General features: G+C 36.7%; 3 protein-coding genes across 4 annotated transcripts; 1 reads left to right on the top strand and 2 right to left on the bottom strand.

Annotated features, from left to right (window-relative positions):
* Positions 1-246: 246 nt before the first annotated feature.
* LOC105257750 lies at positions 247-13841 on the top strand. Of its 2 annotated transcripts, XM_011268589.3 has the most exons (14): positions 247-1328; positions 3063-3150; positions 4475-5274; positions 5879-7041; positions 7396-7554; positions 8478-8667; positions 9622-9754; positions 10512-10751; positions 11173-11385; positions 11762-12183; positions 12368-12607; positions 12881-13083; positions 13171-13212; positions 13330-13841. In XM_011268589.3, the coding sequence occupies exons 3-14, from the start codon at positions 4555-4557 to the stop codon at positions 13466-13468; spliced, it is 3864 nt and encodes a 1287-aa protein (XP_011266891.2). In that variant the 5' UTR covers positions 247-1328; positions 3063-3150; positions 4475-4554; the 3' UTR covers positions 13469-13841. The 2 variants fall into 2 exon arrangements, with proteins under 2 accessions (XP_011266891.2, XP_011266890.2); XM_011268588.3 differs by lacking the exon at positions 3063-3150.
* A 315-nt stretch (positions 13842-14156) lies between these two features.
* Positions 14157-15848, bottom strand: LOC112637738. The gene is made up of 3 exons (XM_025408008.1): positions 15292-15848; positions 14835-14972; positions 14157-14659 (listed from the first exon to the last, which is right to left on the bottom strand). Exons 1-3 carry the CDS (start codon positions 15487-15489, stop codon positions 14225-14227), a joined length of 771 nt encoding a protein of 256 aa, XP_025263793.1. The 5' UTR covers positions 15490-15848; the 3' UTR covers positions 14157-14224.
* Positions 15849-16272: 424 nt separating this feature from the next.
* LOC105257749 (DNA repair protein RAD51 homolog 1) lies at positions 16273-17888 on the bottom strand. Its single transcript, XM_011268587.3, has 2 exons — positions 17585-17888; positions 16273-17486 (listed from the first exon to the last, which is right to left on the bottom strand). Exons 1-2 carry the CDS (start codon positions 17669-17671, stop codon positions 16551-16553), a joined length of 1023 nt encoding a protein of 340 aa, XP_011266889.1. The 5' UTR covers positions 17672-17888; the 3' UTR covers positions 16273-16550.
* Between the last annotated feature and the right edge of the window lie 426 nt (positions 17889-18314).

Raw genomic sequence — 18314 nt, 5'->3', positions numbered from 1 at the left:
AGTAATTCAATCTTCTAATCAATAGAAGATTAAATTGCTTGCCCGATTGGCAGAATTGATAGAATTAATAACACGTTCTTTTTACGTCCAACGACTATTAGTTTTCCAACTCCGGAGTAAAATGAAAATAACACATTCCACGTGCAGTTGCAGCGGCAGCCGTTGCAATTGACGCCGGCGGTGGCGTTGGCCTCCCCGTCACTCTTCCGCTCTGACTCTGGTCGCACCGAGAGTCGAGAGCCGAGAGGAGCGATGGATACGCGTCGGCTGTGCCGTGTGGGCGACGGGACGGGAGCTCTCTCTTAGCTCCGCTTAGCCGAGTCGCGTCAGTACGAAGGCACGACTCGCGCCGTCGAGTCGAACAATGACGTGCCGCTCCCGCCCCCGTCCCCGGCCGCTTTTTATATCTTATCGCCGCGCGTCGTCTTTATCTTCGCGACGCGAATCTTCCGACGTCGGTGCGTGAGAGGCTTGTGCGCGTAAAAAAAAAAATCGTACACCGAAGCCATCAATTTTGAAGAACACACGAGGTCTCCCGAAAAATACGAAACGCCACGAGAAGAGAAAGGAGAGAACTGCGCTCGCGCGAGCCGTAGAATCTAGGGTCGCCTGTTGACGCATTGTGCGTGGATGTGCGCGCGTGTCGGTGCGTAAAGTGCGCGCGCGCGCGCGCGTCTTTCTCCGCTCGCGATCGCGCATGCCGAGTGTCTCTTTAATTCATCAACGCTCTCGGTCGGCTCGTACCGATCTCCACGCTTTGTTTCATTCCTGCTACCGTGGGAAACTCGCCTTCTAATTTCGATGATGAAGGGAGCGCTATTTAAATAGCGTGCGTTGACCTTAAGCGAGTTATAATTGCCGGATGCTTCTATTCCCGGAGGAGATTCGATGACTGGTTTTTCTTTTATGATTCGATGAAAATATTTACGGCCAGTCTCATAACTTCGCATAATTTTTACTCAATTTTTTTCCCCAATTTTCACTCGATGCGCGAGTTCCGCATAGATAAACGCGCGAATTTAACAAGACATGTGTGTGACAGTGTACGCGAGCGCGCGAATAATAATGAGTCACGTGGCGGTGAAAAGAGGGACGTGATGAATCCACATCGCGAACGAAACGTGGATGAATGATCGAGAGACAGACGTTGACCCGCATAGCTCCGCGTAGCCTTTCGATCGAGAAAAAAAAAGGGACGAAATAAAATGCTGCTGTAATTTCGGTTAATGTGGGTTTATTGCGAGGGAACGGAAGCGGTTCTTCGAGAGGAGAAAAGGAAGGGCCGCATAGGAAGGGACAGCCGTACCGTGACGACGACAACGACCCAGGTAAGTTTCTGACCTGCGTCACTAACGGAGAAGAGCAGCGGGATTCGTAGCCTCCGGCTAAAACGTGATTCTCTCGAGCGAAATTGCGTATGCTATTCTGAAAAGAAATTTATTAAAAATCGTGCCATTGGCAATTTTAAAAGAATTGTTACTCTGAAAATTCACCGCTTTTATTTTATCTGTGATGGTAGACAGAGAAAGATATCATTCTACTGCCAAGAAAAGCGATTAATCAGTTTATTTTTCTTTTTTTAAGTAATAGTTTTCTTCAACAAAGAATATATTCTTGATAATAGTCTTCAAATATATTCATCATAAATGTTAGAAAATCTCATTATCATGCACTCAAAAAAAGAATTTATTTTCTCTTCAAGAATATTGTAAAGTTGTATAAAAAAATTAAACTTTGCGCCAATTCTTTGTGGTAAGCAAATCAATTTTTGTTTTAATTTAATATTCTTGATTAAAATACTGCACTTACTAAAATTCGGAATATATTCAATTAAATTTAATGCTTGTGATGAACTTGTGATATATTTGCAGATATACAAACTTATGATATACTTAAAATAAATAATATTTATTTGAATACAGTATACATTTTTTTCTGTGTAGCTCTGTTAGTTACACGTGTTGCAATATTGAACAATAATATGTTTTTTATAAAAGTTGTTATATTTTGTTTTTCACGAAAAAAAACCTTTGTTTCTGCACAAGCCTTTTTTCGAAATTTTTTTACACAACTTTTCAATAGCGATTCAACGATTGAATTGATATAGTTATTTTTTAATTATTTACAGTTTTTCTTGAGAGAGATTATTATTTTTTTCCTTCGATTTGATCTTAATATTAAAAACATTACTCCGAAAATTCGTCACTCTTTTATCTATGGTGATAGATCTTTATGAATTCACGTTGCAAACATTAAATAGCGATATGTATTATAAATTGATAAATTTTCATTTTTCTGAAAGATACCGTGTATTTATTCAAAATTTTTCTTAAAATTTATATTTTGCAGAATCAATTTTTTAACAAGGATCGACCGATTAAATTGATATAATTATTATCTCTAATTAGTCAAAAGCTTTTTTCTTCTCGAGAGAAATTATTTACGATTCTTACGATTTGATTTAATTTTAATATTAAAATATCGTTATTAAATTTTTTTCTACACAAAATTTACTTCTCTAAATTGTTCAAGTTTATAATAACGTGAAATATATCGAACTTAATGATATCTTAGTGATATTCATTCTTAGAAAAATATTTTTTTCGTCCGCGAGATATGAGAGTATCTAGTTAAATATTTCTGATAATAATTAGTGCGCATGAAGATTGTCCGCGACTCGTTTATCAAGTTCCACTGTAAAGCCCGCACAACGTTAATCGGTTGCAACACTTTCTAAGTGTTTCGTAACGAACTATGTGTCTCAAACAGTGACTCAAATGACAAAAATATCCAATTATATAACCCGTTATCTACCTAAACCGTCATAACATCTAATGTAGCGCATCATCAGTCGTTCAATTAAAATTTAGGGATTTATTGATTCACGCTTGTTTCGTTTGGACATTTCCACGATTATTAAATCGCTATTAAAGCTGTTTTGTTCCTTTTACCTTCATTAGCAATCTGTCGCTTCAGCACCGTTCCCCGCCCGAAATCCTTCTTATCTCACGGAAGTTTCAACCTATTAAATGATAACGTCCCATTCTTATCGTACACCGCAGTTCTGACAAATAATTCAAGAAGTTAGTGATGATTCGTTGATGCGTCGATTGAACATGATTCATTTTCGTTGGAACAAAGACGTCATAGGTACGTTGCATTTTTTGCGTTTATTCCTCTTGTTTCTAAAAGATAAATTCATAATATTAGAAAAATATTAGAAAAAAAGCGAATAATATACGTAATAAAATCAGCGACATATGTAACTCTGTATTTTAGACACGATTATTCACAACCGCTGCTTGTGTAACGCATGCATAATTTTTGCATAAATTTTTACATACATAATACAGATTAATATCCACAATTTATTTCTACGTAGTACAAATTTATTCCACTTGAAATGGAAAGTTCAGGTGATAGACCAAATAGACGTGGCAATATATTAGATGCAATTCCGGTGCGAAATTAAAATGCAGATATTATGGATGCGACAGTCGTTGAAATAGAAGCCGGAAACTATGGGCGTCGGTATCGGCTTTCGGAACGATGACTCACTCTGGGACAATTCATAATTTCCTTTCTGTTTGCGTCGCTCGTTTGCTCTGTCATGCGTCCAGCGCGGAGAAATAACAATTTGATTAATCCTGGAGGCGAACAATAGACGAGAGATTCGGTTAATAACGGTATTTCGGAAACCCAATTCCCTCGTGTGAAAAGTACCTTTCTCTTTTATGAGAACTAAAATTTTGGATAATAAAAAAGAAATGAAAAAAAAGGAGAAAATTTGCTTCATCACTTGATTTCTCATGTCATCCCTTTATCTACACAATAAAAAGTTGTACGTCTATAAGTTAAAATTTTCTTGTGTTATCACGTTTTGATTAGTACTTCAATGTAAAGTTAACATACAACTGATAAGTTATTATTTTTATAACGTTTTCATGTGTTACATTTATGTCAACTTCATAACTTAACAGTATATGTCTCTTAGAAATGGAATATTATTTGTTTTATTGTCTCAAAGTCAGTTTAACATTCTAAGAAAAATTAAAGTAAATCTTCAAATAATCTTGAATTTTAACATACAAAATAATCAAATTTACTAAAATCAAATGTTTCTATTACAAATAATTTAAGTCAAAATAATGACTATTATATGTTAATGTCTTACAACAATTCTTACGAGTTATTGTAACTATTTTTTCATATAATTTTTAATTAATATGTATGTTATCTTTACACTTAAAGTCACGATAACAAAAAGAAAAAAGGAAAGTGTTGCGTCAATTATTTAACATTTTTAGTTTGTTGATAAGTATACGAGTTTAATTTAAAATTTAGAGTGGCCTTTCTGGGACATGTGAAAAATATTATAATTAACATTTTATTTTTTACTGTGTAATAAAGCTTGTATTAAAACGTACATCAGTTTGAATCACCTAGAGATTAGAGAAACTCTCATATGTCTCAGGATCAATGGGTTGGTATCGGAAAAAACCGTAAACTCTCTATGAAGCCGCATTACGCCTATTGAAATAACCGGCCACCGTGATGGAAGTGAAACCGATACCGAAACCACGATCGATCCTGACCCAGAGCAAGCCGGTACCAGCGCCCCGGAGGATTCCGGCGCCGACCACTTCGCCGATGGCGCGTTCCAACAGCCCGACCAGCGAGTCCGGTCAATCCGAGAAAAGCGACGACCAGAGGTCGACCAGCGGATCAGTCGGCGAGAGCACTCGCGGCAATCACGAGTTCTTCCGCAATCTCAGCACGAGTTCGCGCCAGTTGAAGGACGAGATTTCGGAGAAAGTGACGGTGAAGGGACGCGCCGTCATCTCCAGCACGCGAAATGCCAGCATCCGGTTGGAGAAATCGGTGAAGAATCTGCTGACGCGACGACTATCGTCTCTGAATCAGGACGACGTAGTCGGCCAAGGTAGCGTCCAGAAGAAGCTTAAGGACCCGGCCGAGGAAGACAGATGCGTATCGATGCCGGCCGATGATATCTTCAGCAGCATCTCGTTCTACAGTCCGTTGAGCGGCAATCTGAGGAGTGTGAAAAACGAGGAGGATTTATCCACCAGGCACAGCCCGCCGCCGCCGATTTATCCGCCGCCTCCGCTTCCGGACGAGTCTATCTACGACGAGCTGCAGTCCGTCACGTCGGGAAGTAGCGGTCGATATGACACTCTCAGCTCGACAGTGTCGGATAAAGTCGAGCGGGATTTCCCCGAGTCGTTCAATCTCCTCAGCTTCGCGCGAAATCAGGTACAATCGCCTTAAGTTTCTCGTGATTATTTTTTTTAAGTGTTTCTGCTCACAGAGGAAAATATTCTATACTGCCAAGAAAAGTGATTACTCAGTTTATTTTTCTTTTTTTAAATAATAGTTTTCTTCAACGAAGAATATATTCTTGATAATAGTCTTCAGATATATTCATCACAAGTGTTAGAAAATCTCATTATCGTACACTCAAAAGAAGAATTTATTTTCTCTTCAAGAATATTTTAAAGTTGTATCAAAGAAAAATCATACTTACTTTACGTCAACTCTTGTAATAAGCAAACCAAATTTTTGTTTTAATTTAATATTCTTGACTAAAATATTGCACTTACTAAAATTCAGAATATATCAATATTCAATTAAATTTAATGCTTGTGGTGAACTTATGATATATTTGTGGATATACAAACTTATGATACCTAAAATAAATAATATTTACTTGAATACAGTATACATTTTTCTCTGTGTTCCCATGTTGTTACTCAGATATTTGATTATCAAGCGAAAGGTTCACGAAAATCGATTTTATTTCGTTTAATCAATAAATAAAAAATATTGTCTTACATTTATATTTTTCTACTTTAAATAGGATAGCGATTCCGACCAAAGCCTAAATTTATCCGACGTCAACGCAAGTCAGTCGCTTGACCGACCTGAAAACTCTGCCAAGAAACTATCGAGATCGGATTCTTGGACTTTCTACGACACCACACCCGGCACTAAAGAGAATGCCGACGAGGTGGACAGAATATCCTGGGTAGAGGAGGAAAATTTGGTAAAGTCTATCGAGAAGGAGATCGACCGTTTGACGTTGGATCGAACCTCTTACGCGTCCAACGAGAGCCACGCTTCCATTCAGAATTCTCTCTATGAGAATTTGTCACCGAAGGTCGATTGCCAGCAACAATCGACAATAATCTCCACGGATTCCAGACAGCAGAACAGCAAATCCTTGCTCTTCGAGTTCGATCCATTCGCGAGAACATCCGAGGATGAGAACGTTTACAGCAACTACGAGAACAATGATTTGATGCTGTTGGAGGCTCTGTTGGCCACCAACGATTCGTCCGGCAGCGCCGATAGCACACTCGAATTCCGCGAGAGCGCCGAGGAAGAGCAGGAGGACGAGGACTTGGCGCACCCAGGTATTAGTTCGACCCCTCCAGAGCCACCCAAGAGATTCGATTCTCTTCCGAAGAACGAGTACGATGTGCCAGAAGGCACGGAACAGCCCGACAAGATCCAAGCGTCGAGTAAGAATCCACCTCTCTTGCCGAAACTGGCGCATTTAGTCACCAAAAAGCAACCTGCGGTTCCTCCCAGAAAACCTTCCGTAAGGATTCCTTCTGCGGATAATCCTTCGATTCCTCAATCGACGACGACAGCAACGACGACGACAACAACGACGACGACGACAACGACGACGACGACAACGATGACGACGACGATGACGACGAAGACACCTGCCAGTAACGTCGAGGATAATATTCCTAGTCCTTTGTCGAGTACGCCGAGGATCGCCGAAGAAAATCGTAAAGTGAGTGTGATACAAAAATTGAAAAAGCTGCGACGACATGAGTCTACCGTGCATGCCATCAAACCAAACGTGATCAGTTTTGTGAAGAGCGGCAGTAAATTGTTGTCCAGAACTCGCGAGCACATCGGCGAGTCCGGCTCGAGGTCGTTGCGAATGGAGAGGCCAAAGGTCAATGTTCCGCACAATCCAGTCACACACAGAGGAATGGTATACAGGTGAGAGACAAGAGATATTTAATGAGCTTCTCTCTCTCTCTCTTTGGCATCAGATTTTTTTTTATCCAATCAAACCGTTGATAAGCTTGCGAAAATTAGAAAATTAATTTAAAACATTTTGCAACTTTCAAATTTAGTAAAAAACTGTATTGATAAAAACTTTCTATAAAATGATTAGAAAAAATAGATTAAATAATCATTTATAAAAAGAAGATTCTAATGCGATTTTATCAATCGGTTGCGATTAATAGAAATGCAATTTTAATAACACCAATGCGATTTTATCAATCGGTTTAAATCGAACACAAGTGCGTTAATCAGTTAATTAACAATATCGTCGTATTTCCTGCGGAGGTCGGGAATGGGCATCGAGAGGGCCAAGGACCTCGTGCCGAGAGCAGCTGTGTTACTCGATCGGAAATTATCATTCTATACTGACAAGAGCATGTCTACGCTGAAAGAGATTATGGAACTGGACACAGTGCATAGTATTCATCTGCTTCAGGATGTCAAGTGAGTGCGTTATTTTATTTTATAAACACGATATGCAAAATAGAATGCGAGTGTGCTTGACGGTGATAAAAATTTTTCGCCACGCAATCCTTTAACAAAACGAGAATTAACTTTTAAAATTGGCCGACTTAGGCGTCCGAAATTATTTTACCCGGTTCATCGAAAGTGTATCTGTTTATTCTACATATCCCATATCTCACGCTTTCTCTCGGTTACAAATGTTATAGATATTAATCTCGATGCATAAATATAGCTTTTTACGCGTATTCGAATAATATAACGTGTGACTCATTCTCGCTCGGCATACATTTACATCAAATCGACTCCAAGTGTTAACGCCGGCCAGACACACATATATTCCCCTCGCAGGCGTCGCTCTCTACGAGAGAAGTCTCAAGGTTCTCTTTGTTGAACGGGAAGAAAAGGATCTCACGAGAGAAGCTTTTCTCGAGCGTAACTATCTGACCTTGCGTTGGTCGCGCCATCGAGTGATAAATTATTTCTCCTGAAACGCAGAATCAGCACCTCTTTTCCATTAAGCTTTTTCTAGGAAATTGTCAATTCTTGCCGTAATAACGTGCCACGGAAAAATATTCTCGAATTAACCCCAATCTAATTCACTGATCTTGATGAATGAGCAGTTTTCGCTCCGCGTCTATCCGTGTATTGATTAAGCCTATTAAGAGCTCCATTGGTCCAGATCTGATAATCTAAGGTACTCTCAACTACTAAGTGGCTCGCGTATAGATACATTGTCCATCTCAGCTGTTAGCTACGCGTGACTTGGCGCTAGACACGATCGTGTCTATTGATTTTAGCGCTGCGTATCTTTACGTTCCCTTTGGCTCATCGCGCAGCCATGACTTGCTCGTCATTATTTCGCTCGCAATTACTTGATGAAGGTAATTTTGAAATATGTGCAGAACCGTGGACGGAGAGACGGTGCATTGCGTAGCGATTAGCGGCGCGGGCAGATCAAGCGTGCACGTTTTCTACGCCAAAGGCATCGCTGAGAGGCGGATCTGGGCGCAGAGGATCCTCGAGGCCACCACACCGGTCTTCCCCACGAAGTACACCGCCGAATTCACTAGAACAGGTTGGGCTTACTTAAAGGTATGTATGAAAGAAGACAAGCAGTGTAAAAGCTTTCAACATTGAACAGAATTGTGCTCCCGATTATTAATCAATAAATCATAAAAATCCGGAAAATTGCAAGAGCTTAAATTAAGCCAAGTCGTAAAATAAATAATGGTATGCAGAAATGTATTTTGATTACTCTTTTGAATCTCTCATCTTCAATCTAAATAAATATATACATGAAAATTAATAATTATAATTATAAAGAATACAAGGATTTATATTAATCATTAATTAAAATAATAAATGTATTTTATAGAGGAAAGCAGAAAACATTTTTATTATAGAGCTTTTTCTTATTCTCTTCCTCTTCCATTTAATGTAATTCAAAATGTAATTTATTTGAAAGATGTTAATATATAAAAATGAGAGAACAAGAATTAAGAGAAATACAATTAATAGAGTAATGTACATGGAAATTTCTATATAATTTATTTTTCCATAATTATATATTATATGTATTACATATGCTGCAGTATTTTATATATTAATTTAATATAATATAACTTTACACAAGCCTACCTCAACCGTCTCTTAAGGTAGGTCAAAATCCTACTTCTCATTCATATTTATTCTTGTTCACAATAGTAATTAATAAAAATAAAAAAAATAATTAAAAAATAAATAAAAAATAATTAAAAGCCATTTTAACGCAGAACAATGTGTAATAAAATTTCCATTACTTACTTGATATCTCGCAAATTCTAAATAATTTCTGTTGCTAACTGTTCGTGTTTGCGAATGCAGAAAACCCGCATATGCTGACACGTAAATTCCTCTTCTACAATTTCGCGAACATTGCGGATATTCGTTGGATTTTGTAATTGTTCCAAATTTTTTCCATCATTGACAAAAATAAAAAATGTCAAACGCATTTTTTCTCTTTTTTTTTAATCTCGCGACGATTACAATATCCTTATATTTTTTCAGGAAGGCGTAACAGGAACGTGGTTCTCGGCTTGGGTTCTTCTGCAACAAAGAACCTTGGTTTACACGAAATCCTTGGAATCTGCTTTCGCTGTGAACTTTGAACATGTGGACTTACGGAAAGCGCGTTGCATCGGTAAGTTATGACCAAAAAAAAAACTTTCAACATAAATACTGATTGACATAAATACAGGATAATCTCAATTATATACATATCAAAGATAAAAAATAATTTTATTTAATGAATTCACATTGTTATATTGTTAAATCTCAGAGTATTTTTATTACATTTACTTATTGTATTTATTTAATTCATAATTAACATCAGGGACTTGCCTTGAAATCAATCTTAATTATTGCAATTATTGCAACTCTATTAATCTCGCGATTGAGATACGAAAGATGCGATACCCTAATTATGATAATAAACGAATTCGATTGTCTTATCAATGAATGATTCAATGTAATACAAGTTACTCGATTAAAAATACAGAATCATCTTTTAATCATACTGTATGACCTAATTTAGATCAATGTTATTAATATCATTAACACCATTCAAGAATCATTATTACCAAGGAAGGCTCGAAAAAGTTTAAATTGCATTATTAAAATTATAACTTCATTAATCTTTTTATCCTTTACATAAAAAACAAATTTTTAAACTATAATTACAAAATATACAGAAATTACAAAAAAATCACATATATGTATATATGTGTATGAGACAGAAGAAACTTAATTATAAAGTAATTTATGAATTGATAAAATCCGCAAAATGATATACATGTATTCGAGTCTTTCTTCATGTTGCCATTCTCAATGAACAGAAGAGTATAGTTATTTATGTTTAGAATTCCGCCATAAATATTAATCGATTTACGACATTGTAGTGCTGCGGGAACAGGAAGGACCGATTGCCGGATGCGGAGCTATTCCGGTTGTAGTTGTGGATGCCGGGGGTAGCGGCGCCCTGCACATCGCTACACCAGGAACCCACGAGGCGACCGCTTGGCGACACGCGCTCTATCAGGCTGCCACCAACTGCGGTCCAGCCTTGGAACAGCAGCAGATCACGCAAGACAATGTGCCTGTCATCTTGGATAAATGCGTCAACTTTATCTATGCGCATGGTAATTAATGACTCATCAACTTGTAATTACCTCGAATGAGAATAATACATAACAGAGTGCATTGTGAGAAACGTTTCGTCTGAGGGTCGATAACTTATTAATTCCCAAGACTGATCTTCTCGAAAATGTCTCGTATTTAAAAAAAATCCACATTTTTTATTTATTTCTTTTATATAGAATTATATTTTCTTTATTTATAAGAATACTGTACAGTCGGGGGACACCCTGTATAATATACCGCAATGAAATTTAAATTCGCGTCACCTCGCTATCATTAAGATTAATGACACTTGGGAAACATCCTGCACGATAATTAAGTTCCTCCAGAGAATTCTGATTACGTTACTGGACGTTATTGAACGACGTTGCATTATTGTAATTCAAATGAACGTACGTTTCACACAAGACTTTTATTCCCCAGGCATGATGTCGGAAGGCATTTATCGTCGCAGCGGATCGAGCAGTGCCGTAGTGAAGCTGCTGGAGGCCTTCAGACGAGACGCATGGGCCACGCAAATTACGCGGAATTCGTATACGGAACACGATGTTGCCACGGTTCTCAGAAGATTCCTACGGGACTTACCGGACCCATTGTTCCCCGCCAAAATACACGATCGACTCTGCCTCACTACAGGTGTTAAAGAATATTTATCTAAAAAAGAATATTTATCTTAATACGATTATCACTGTAAAATATCTGAAATATCAATTGACAGCGTTATTTCCAAAAAAATTAGTGTCAATGTTAGAGAAAAAGTTTTTCTTAATTTTGTAACAATTGGTCTGTCATTTCGAAAATTGTATAAATATTGTATAAAATTATTGCTATAAATTATGAACTTTAAACAACTTATTTTAGACAAATGAGATGAAAAATATTACTCAAAAGAATTTATATATTATTAAAAAAATAAGCTTGTTTGTCTAGAAATATCTAATTGTCAAGTTTTGCCTTTTCCAAGAAATCTCTATCATCTTTGATAAAGCAACATCCGTATTTGATTCTACAGACTTGACTAGCGAGGAAAATAGGGTGACGACTTACCGAAAATTACTATCCACGCTCGATCCCGTGACGTCGGCGACTCTTCGTCGGATCCTAGCGCATCTTCATGGTCTTAGTCAGCAGAGCGCCAGGAATCTGATGACCGCTGATAATCTGTCGGCTGTTTGGGGCCCGACCTTGATGCACGCCGGTGAAAACAGCGCCGAAGAATGGAACCGCGCGGAGACCAAGGTCGTCGGGGACCTCATCAGGTTGTATCCGAAACTCTATCAACTGTCGTCGGCTGATCTGGCCAAAGAGGCAAAAATGCTGGAGGTCTTGGAGAAACATCACGTGTCCAACAGCGGACCTCGAGGCGCGCCTTCGGGAGATCTCAAGATCTGGATATATATCCTATCATCAGACGGGGAATGCGTAAATGTCACTGTAAGAATCTTTTCTCAACTTAATCAGTACTGTCCACTTGTTCCTCATTTATTCGTCCAACTTTCTTGATTTTCTTGTCGATTGATAATTTTTCATTCCTCCGATTTTTTATTAAAATTTAGCTATGTATACATAATATAGTCTTTCGTTTATATACATGTAATTAATTAATCAATTTAATTAGATCGGACCCCAAAAGACTGCGTTTGACGTGTGTCGCGAACTTGCTGAGAAAACCAATTCGCCAGCTCATGAGTTGTGCCTAGAAGAATATACGCTGTCCGGTGCGTTGGAACGGCCCTTGCATCACAACGAACGTGTCCTGGAGGCGGTGGCGAGATGGGGGTACTGGGACTCGGATGATCGGAAGGATAATGCTCTAGTCCTCAAAAAGGACCGATTATATAAGGATATCATACCTCTGGTGCGTACAATATAAAAAAAAAACCGGATATAAAGCTCACAATGAAGTTTACAAAGTTCGCAAACACGAGACACATTCGCAAATACTGTTTTGCGATTCTCACGACCTAGATTTGTAATAGCTCTGCGTGAGTTCAAGGTATGAAATAAACTCTTTTATACAGATTAAGTTGCATGATTCCAAAAGCGGAAAGATACATTCGTATGCGCGTGAAACAGTATACGGTTTAATTGACATTAATCATGCTTCTTCAGCTATATGTGGTGTGTATAGGTGAAGCCGCCTATGACGATCTCCGGAGAACTGAAGTTTGCGGATACTAAAACGAAGAACCTGAAGAATTACCTCTTCGAATTTAGTCAGGCGAAGCTCTGCTGTTATAAAGACAAGGTGTGTTCCGTGAAACTTTACGAGTGGAAAATAGAGGATATCATTTGGTACTTGGGACACGAACCTAAACGCAATCCACAAATGGGGTAAAAAATCCAAAAATTACATATTTTGATATGATTATAAAGTGCGATTCTTGAAAAACACTTATTAGAATGTATTCTTTTTATCAGCTGGTCTGTCACATTCATCACGAAAAACAAAAAGCCTACGAGGTAAGAATCAATAATGAATTATACATTATAACTTGATAGTAAATGTACATTTTAAAACATTCATTACCCCAATACAATAATCTTGATAAACGAGACAGTATTTAATTATCTTTCTAGATGTAAGGATAGTCCATATTTCGGAAACATCTTGGCAGGAACATCGCAGGACGAGCAGTACAGATGGTTAGCAGCCATGCTCTTTGGGGAGTATCAGTTGAATCTTCGAGCTTCCGCGGTGAACCTAATGGATCCATAATCGATTAATCCTGCCACTAGTCACTTAGGTGGCCTCCAAAGTGATACGTGATATTTTCTAATAATGAATCGCAGATAGAGACTTTAAATATAGATATATGTACAATATATTCCAGTAAAAAAACTAACTTAATATACGGTGTCCTAAAAGTGTGATCTCTAAAAAGCGTATATATACATATCGAATTGTTCTTTTACGGATCGGTTAACGTGATCAGTGTGGAGAATTTCGCCGTCTTCATGAATTAATGATGTTGTGAAAGACTGTCGTTGTTGTAACTTTATGAAAAAATTTGTTAATTATCGCGTAATGTATAACGAATTATGTAATAATATACATTTTTAAACAATCAAATTAACAAGATATATAAAAATCAGCGATACAATGTTTTATAATAAATGGTTTTTTACAATATTTTATGTAGACAATTTGCAACGTTATTTTATTTTATAATTACATTTGAGTATAAAAAGCAATTATCAATATATCCCAGATAGTCAACTGCCTATAGAGTTACTATCATGTTGCTCACAATTGTTGACAATAATACAATTGTTGGCGACATGACAATATTAATTATATTAATAACAGTAATGTGATTAAATGATATGATTAATCATGTTGATTATGTTGAAAACAAAAATAATATTAAAAGTATTTTAAGTTATTTAATAATATAAAAGTATTTTAAGTTATTTTTATGTATTATTACCTAAATTAAACCCTGCGCTCTCTTACCTAATGCATATATATTATTTATATAATATATTCAGATTTTACATTTGTTATTTCACATAAAGATAAGTATGTTGGAGATGGTACAGGGGATGAATAGGGCAGAGACGAATTGGATGATGGATTAGAGGCGAATATGCTCGCATCATCTAAGTCGGCGATACGACATATCGCTTTTCTAATTTCACTTTTCAATTTTCTTTTGTTAATCTCGGAACGTAAACTTCGTAATTCTAATGCTACCCACTCACAAAAACGATCATCTTCATTTGTTACTCTGGATAATGAAATTTGTGAACGAATCGATTCTTCCTCATTAATGATATCTAATGATTTAAGATATTTTATTTCCTTTTTCTCTTCGTATTTTTCTGTAGATATCTGTTCATCTTCCATTGTATTTAATATAGTGTTCCTTTGGTCATAATTTTTCTCTTCTAATATCATTTGTTGAATCTGAAAAAGATAATAAATATATATTTAATAAAAATATAAATAGCCTCTATATTATATTATTTACTAATCTACTAAATAATAACAAATATAATCATTTTTCTGAAATTAAAATTATTATTAGAGAAATAATTATTTCTCTAATATAAAGAAACAATTACATACATCTTTAACTTACACTAATGTCTGGACTTCTAGATCTACTTATTACACTTGGAATTAAAAATTTCAATGCTGAAAAATAAGGCCAATTGCTGGTACATATTTTCTTACTCTTACTTCTTTTCTTCTTTAATCTGTGTAATTCCTGACATACCTAGAGAAAGAGCAAAAAGTAAGTTAATTTCAAATTTTTTAAATAGAATATATTTTAATATAGAATATAATTTTTAAGACAGAATATATAACAGTAATATACTCTATTCTATTAATCTCTAAACAATTTTTTTAGCATTTTAAATAAAAATATTTTCAAGTATTCCGATTATATTGTTAATAAATAAATAAATAAATATATATATATATATATATAATTAATTTAAAATAATTAGTAAAACATCCCTGTATAATATCAAAAAACATGATGTCTTGCGCCGAATCATGCAGCTAAATAAAATAATAAATCTTTTAATTACCTGATTTCTCAGATTATGAAGTTTTCTATGAATCTCTGCTGTCGAGACGTTCATATGTTTTGCGATATTGCTTATTATTGTCTCTTTAGCTTCTCGATTTCTGTAATTCTCATTCTTCGTGTCCCACAATAGCGCATTCCTTTGGTAAAGTCTAATCAGCTCGAACGTGCTTTTCATAGACCACACGTGCGGCGACATGATGGATATGTCAAGAGCAGCAAAGAGAGAGAAAGAGCGAAAGAGAGTGGCTCTCGAGAGCTACCTCGTTTGAGTGCGCTGATCAAAATGTTCCTTGAACATTTATCCTTTTTAAAACTCCTCTTTTTCGGAATAACGATAAATTTGGAGAACCGCGTCTACGAGATACGATTTTTTTTTGTTGAAAAGTGCGGAGAAAGAACACGCGAAATGTTGAAAATTCCTCTTGTCGACTGCTGAGTCGAGCAGTGGCTCTCAGTTCACTTAGCCTTCGAGAACCACTCTCGAAAGTTGCAGTTGCACAAATATATGTTTGCGCATGTCCATTGCTCCGATAATTATTTTATATTTTTATTTTAATGTGAAGAATTAATTACAAATATAAAGATATTTGTCGATATGTAAAAATATGTATATGTAATTCGAGAAGTAATTTAAGAGATCGTAAATGATAAGAATAAATAAGTGTAAATCACATATAAATAAGTGATAAGAATTGATAAATTTAGTAAATATTTATGGATAAGTAAAATGAAATGAAAATGAGGAGAATAGGAGATGACAGATGCTCTTGAAATTTCAAATCAAAAGTATCATAAATGATCTGAATATATGCAATATTAATTTACTCCTTAAACGCTTACTTCACGCAAAGTATTTCTAATTGTAAATTATACAAAAATATTGGTTCCTAAACAATTGAAAGTTTGAGAGAATTGAAATATAATGCCTTATATAATTATGCCTTGTATTTATCAAAGCTGTAAATATATTACAATGTCATATAAAATCTTTTGAAAAAGATATATCGATAGAATTGGAGTAAGAAACATATACTGTACATCTCTAATTTCTTTTTAATTCTAATTAACTTAACAATTAATTTAAATTCATCACTAGACTATTATTGTCTCATCCTCCTCCAATTACTTCTTTAATTTCTTTTGATCAAATAATGATATTCAATATGCGCGAGAAAAACATTTGTTAGGTGAATTAATAAAAAAATAAATTGTATTTTATATATATTGCATACTTATATTCTATTTGGTTGAATAAGTTTATTCCTGTACGTCACCTATACCATCCGCATTTATGGCAAATGTCGCTTCGCTCTCCGGTAAACAGGGTGAATCGTATATCTTACATATCCTTGTTTCTCCTCTGCCTTTACGCAAGTATAATCTTGTTGTGCTCGAGTGCGCTAAGATGTGACCACCAATCGGTTTCTTCTGATCTCCACCAAACATACTAGCAGCGCCGTCAACTTGTGCAACTACCTGATTTGTTATAACAACGGCGATCCCGTGTTCGTCCGCCAGTCGCAGTAGCATCCTGAGAAATCGTGCTAAATGAATCTGCCTAGCATTTAACTCACCCCTGCCACTATAATCAGTTCTATAGAGACTAGTCGCACTGTCAACTATCAACAGAGCGTATCTCGCTTCTGTCATCATGGCACTGGCTTGAACTAGTAATTGCGTCTGATGATCGGTATTGTAAGCTCTGGCATAAGCAACATTGTCGAGAACAGAACTTCCACTGATCTTGTATCGCTCAGCCACCGCTACCAATCTTTCTGGTCTGAAAGTATTCTCTGTATCTATATAAAGACATCTTCCTTCCGCACCACCCATACAAATTGGTAGCTGACAATTTACAGCGAGGGTATGACACAACTGGGACTTTCCCGATCTAAATTCTCCAAAGATCTCTGTAATAGAGCCCGTTTCTATTCCTCCGCCTAACAGTTTATCCAATTCCTTGGAACCAGTAGTAACATAGACAATGTTTGCACGTGTCTGATGTATCTCCGTAGCGCTTTTAAAGCCCATCATAACGATCTTGGATGCCTCCTGTAGCAACTTGTCCGCTTTGGCCTCGCTGATACCCTTGATCGTTATAAGATCCTTCCTTGGTGCATATGCTACCGATTCAACGGTGTAGTAACCGGCGTCCTGCAGCTTTTTGATATCTCCGGCTGTGATACCATTTTTCTGCGCGGTGACAAAATAAAATAAACATGATAAACGTGTTCAAACATGCACAGACCTGAAGGCATTTCGTTGGACACGTGTCAAATTAAATTACTCACCTCTAATGCTTTGATCAATTTTGCTGGAGTATATTCGTCCAATTCTTCCTCCGTTTGTACATTCACCGTTGATGCGGTGGATGCCATTTTAAAATACTATGTCCAAGTGTTGTAGACGAAAAACACACTGCTTTACCGTCAAAAAGTTTTAACACATTCCCGCTGAAAACGGTTTGAAATGTCAGATGGCATGCGCAGCATGAATCATGAAATTGACTGTGTTTCGGGGTCGCATCGCTACCGTAGCGCTACAGCTTTTTCGCTACAATTGTAGCAGAAAGTCCTGAAACGTACACTGCGCGACAACGATTCGTATCGCGGTCCCTCTCGCGAGGCAAGGGGAGCGTAGCCACTAACCAATCAGCCATTGCCACGCTGCCAGCTGATTGGTCACTTCTACGCTCCCCTTGCCCCGCGAGAGAGGGGTCGAGGAACGAATCGTTGTCGCGCAGTGTACTTTTATAGCGCTATAACACAGTCAATAGTCTTCTCTGTTGAACAGAACCCTGTCAACTAATCAGAAAATAATCTTGGCACTTTACGAAAAATGGCGGCTAGATAAAAATCTGGCTCACGAATTTTACAACAGTTGCAAAGCAGCTTTTCTGAACGCAGCAATTGCTTTAGTCGTCTCTATTTCTTTACAATCAAATAAAGTACACTATTTCGACTATTTTGACTATTTCTGTAAAAAGAAAATTTTTCTCGAAATTATACTTGCTGTTTGATT

The sequence above is a fragment of the Camponotus floridanus genome, unplaced genomic scaffold, assembly GCF_003227725.1.
Source record: "Camponotus floridanus strain SB8 unplaced genomic scaffold, Cflo_v7.5 scaffold2, whole genome shotgun sequence".
Classification (NCBI taxonomy): domain Eukaryota; kingdom Metazoa; phylum Arthropoda; class Insecta; order Hymenoptera; family Formicidae; genus Camponotus; species Camponotus floridanus.
The sequence above is the reverse complement of the archived record's forward strand: the minus strand, read 5'-3'. Positions and strand labels throughout refer to the sequence as shown.

What these genes read in the sequence shown, in the direction of transcription:
- LOC112637738 (XM_025408008.1), bottom strand. Translation starts at nt 15,489, where the DNA reads ATGTCGCCGCACGTGTGGTCTATGAAAAGCACGTTCGAGCTGATTAGA. An exon ending in TTCATAATCTGAGAAATCAG is followed by an intron (nt 14,973 to 15,291) that starts GTAATTAAAAGA and finishes CTCTTTCTCTAG; the next exon opens with GTATGTCAGGAATTACACAG. An exon ending in CTAGAAGTCCAGACATTAGT is followed by an intron (nt 14,660 to 14,834) that starts GTAAGTTAAAGA and finishes TATCTTTTTCAG; the next exon opens with ATTCAACAAATGATATTAGA.
- LOC105257750 (XM_011268588.3), top strand. Translation starts at nt 4,555, where the DNA reads ATGGAAGTGAAACCGATACCGAAACCACGATCGATCCTGACCCAGAGC. An exon ending in CAACTTTATCTATGCGCATG is followed by an intron (nt 10,752 to 11,172) that starts GTAATTAATGAC and finishes TTTATTCCCCAG; the next exon opens with GCATGATGTCGGAAGGCATT. An exon ending in GGGAATGCGTAAATGTCACT is followed by an intron (nt 12,184 to 12,367) that starts GTAAGAATCTTT and finishes CAATTTAATTAG; the next exon opens with ATCGGACCCCAAAAGACTGC.
- LOC105257749 (XM_011268587.3), bottom strand. Translation starts at nt 17,671, where the DNA reads ATGGCATCCACCGCATCAACGGTGAATGTACAAACGGAGGAAGAATTG. An exon ending in AATTGATCAAAGCATTAGAG is followed by an intron (nt 17,487 to 17,584) that starts GTGAGTAATTTA and finishes GTCACCGCGCAG; the next exon opens with AAAAATGGTATCACAGCCGG.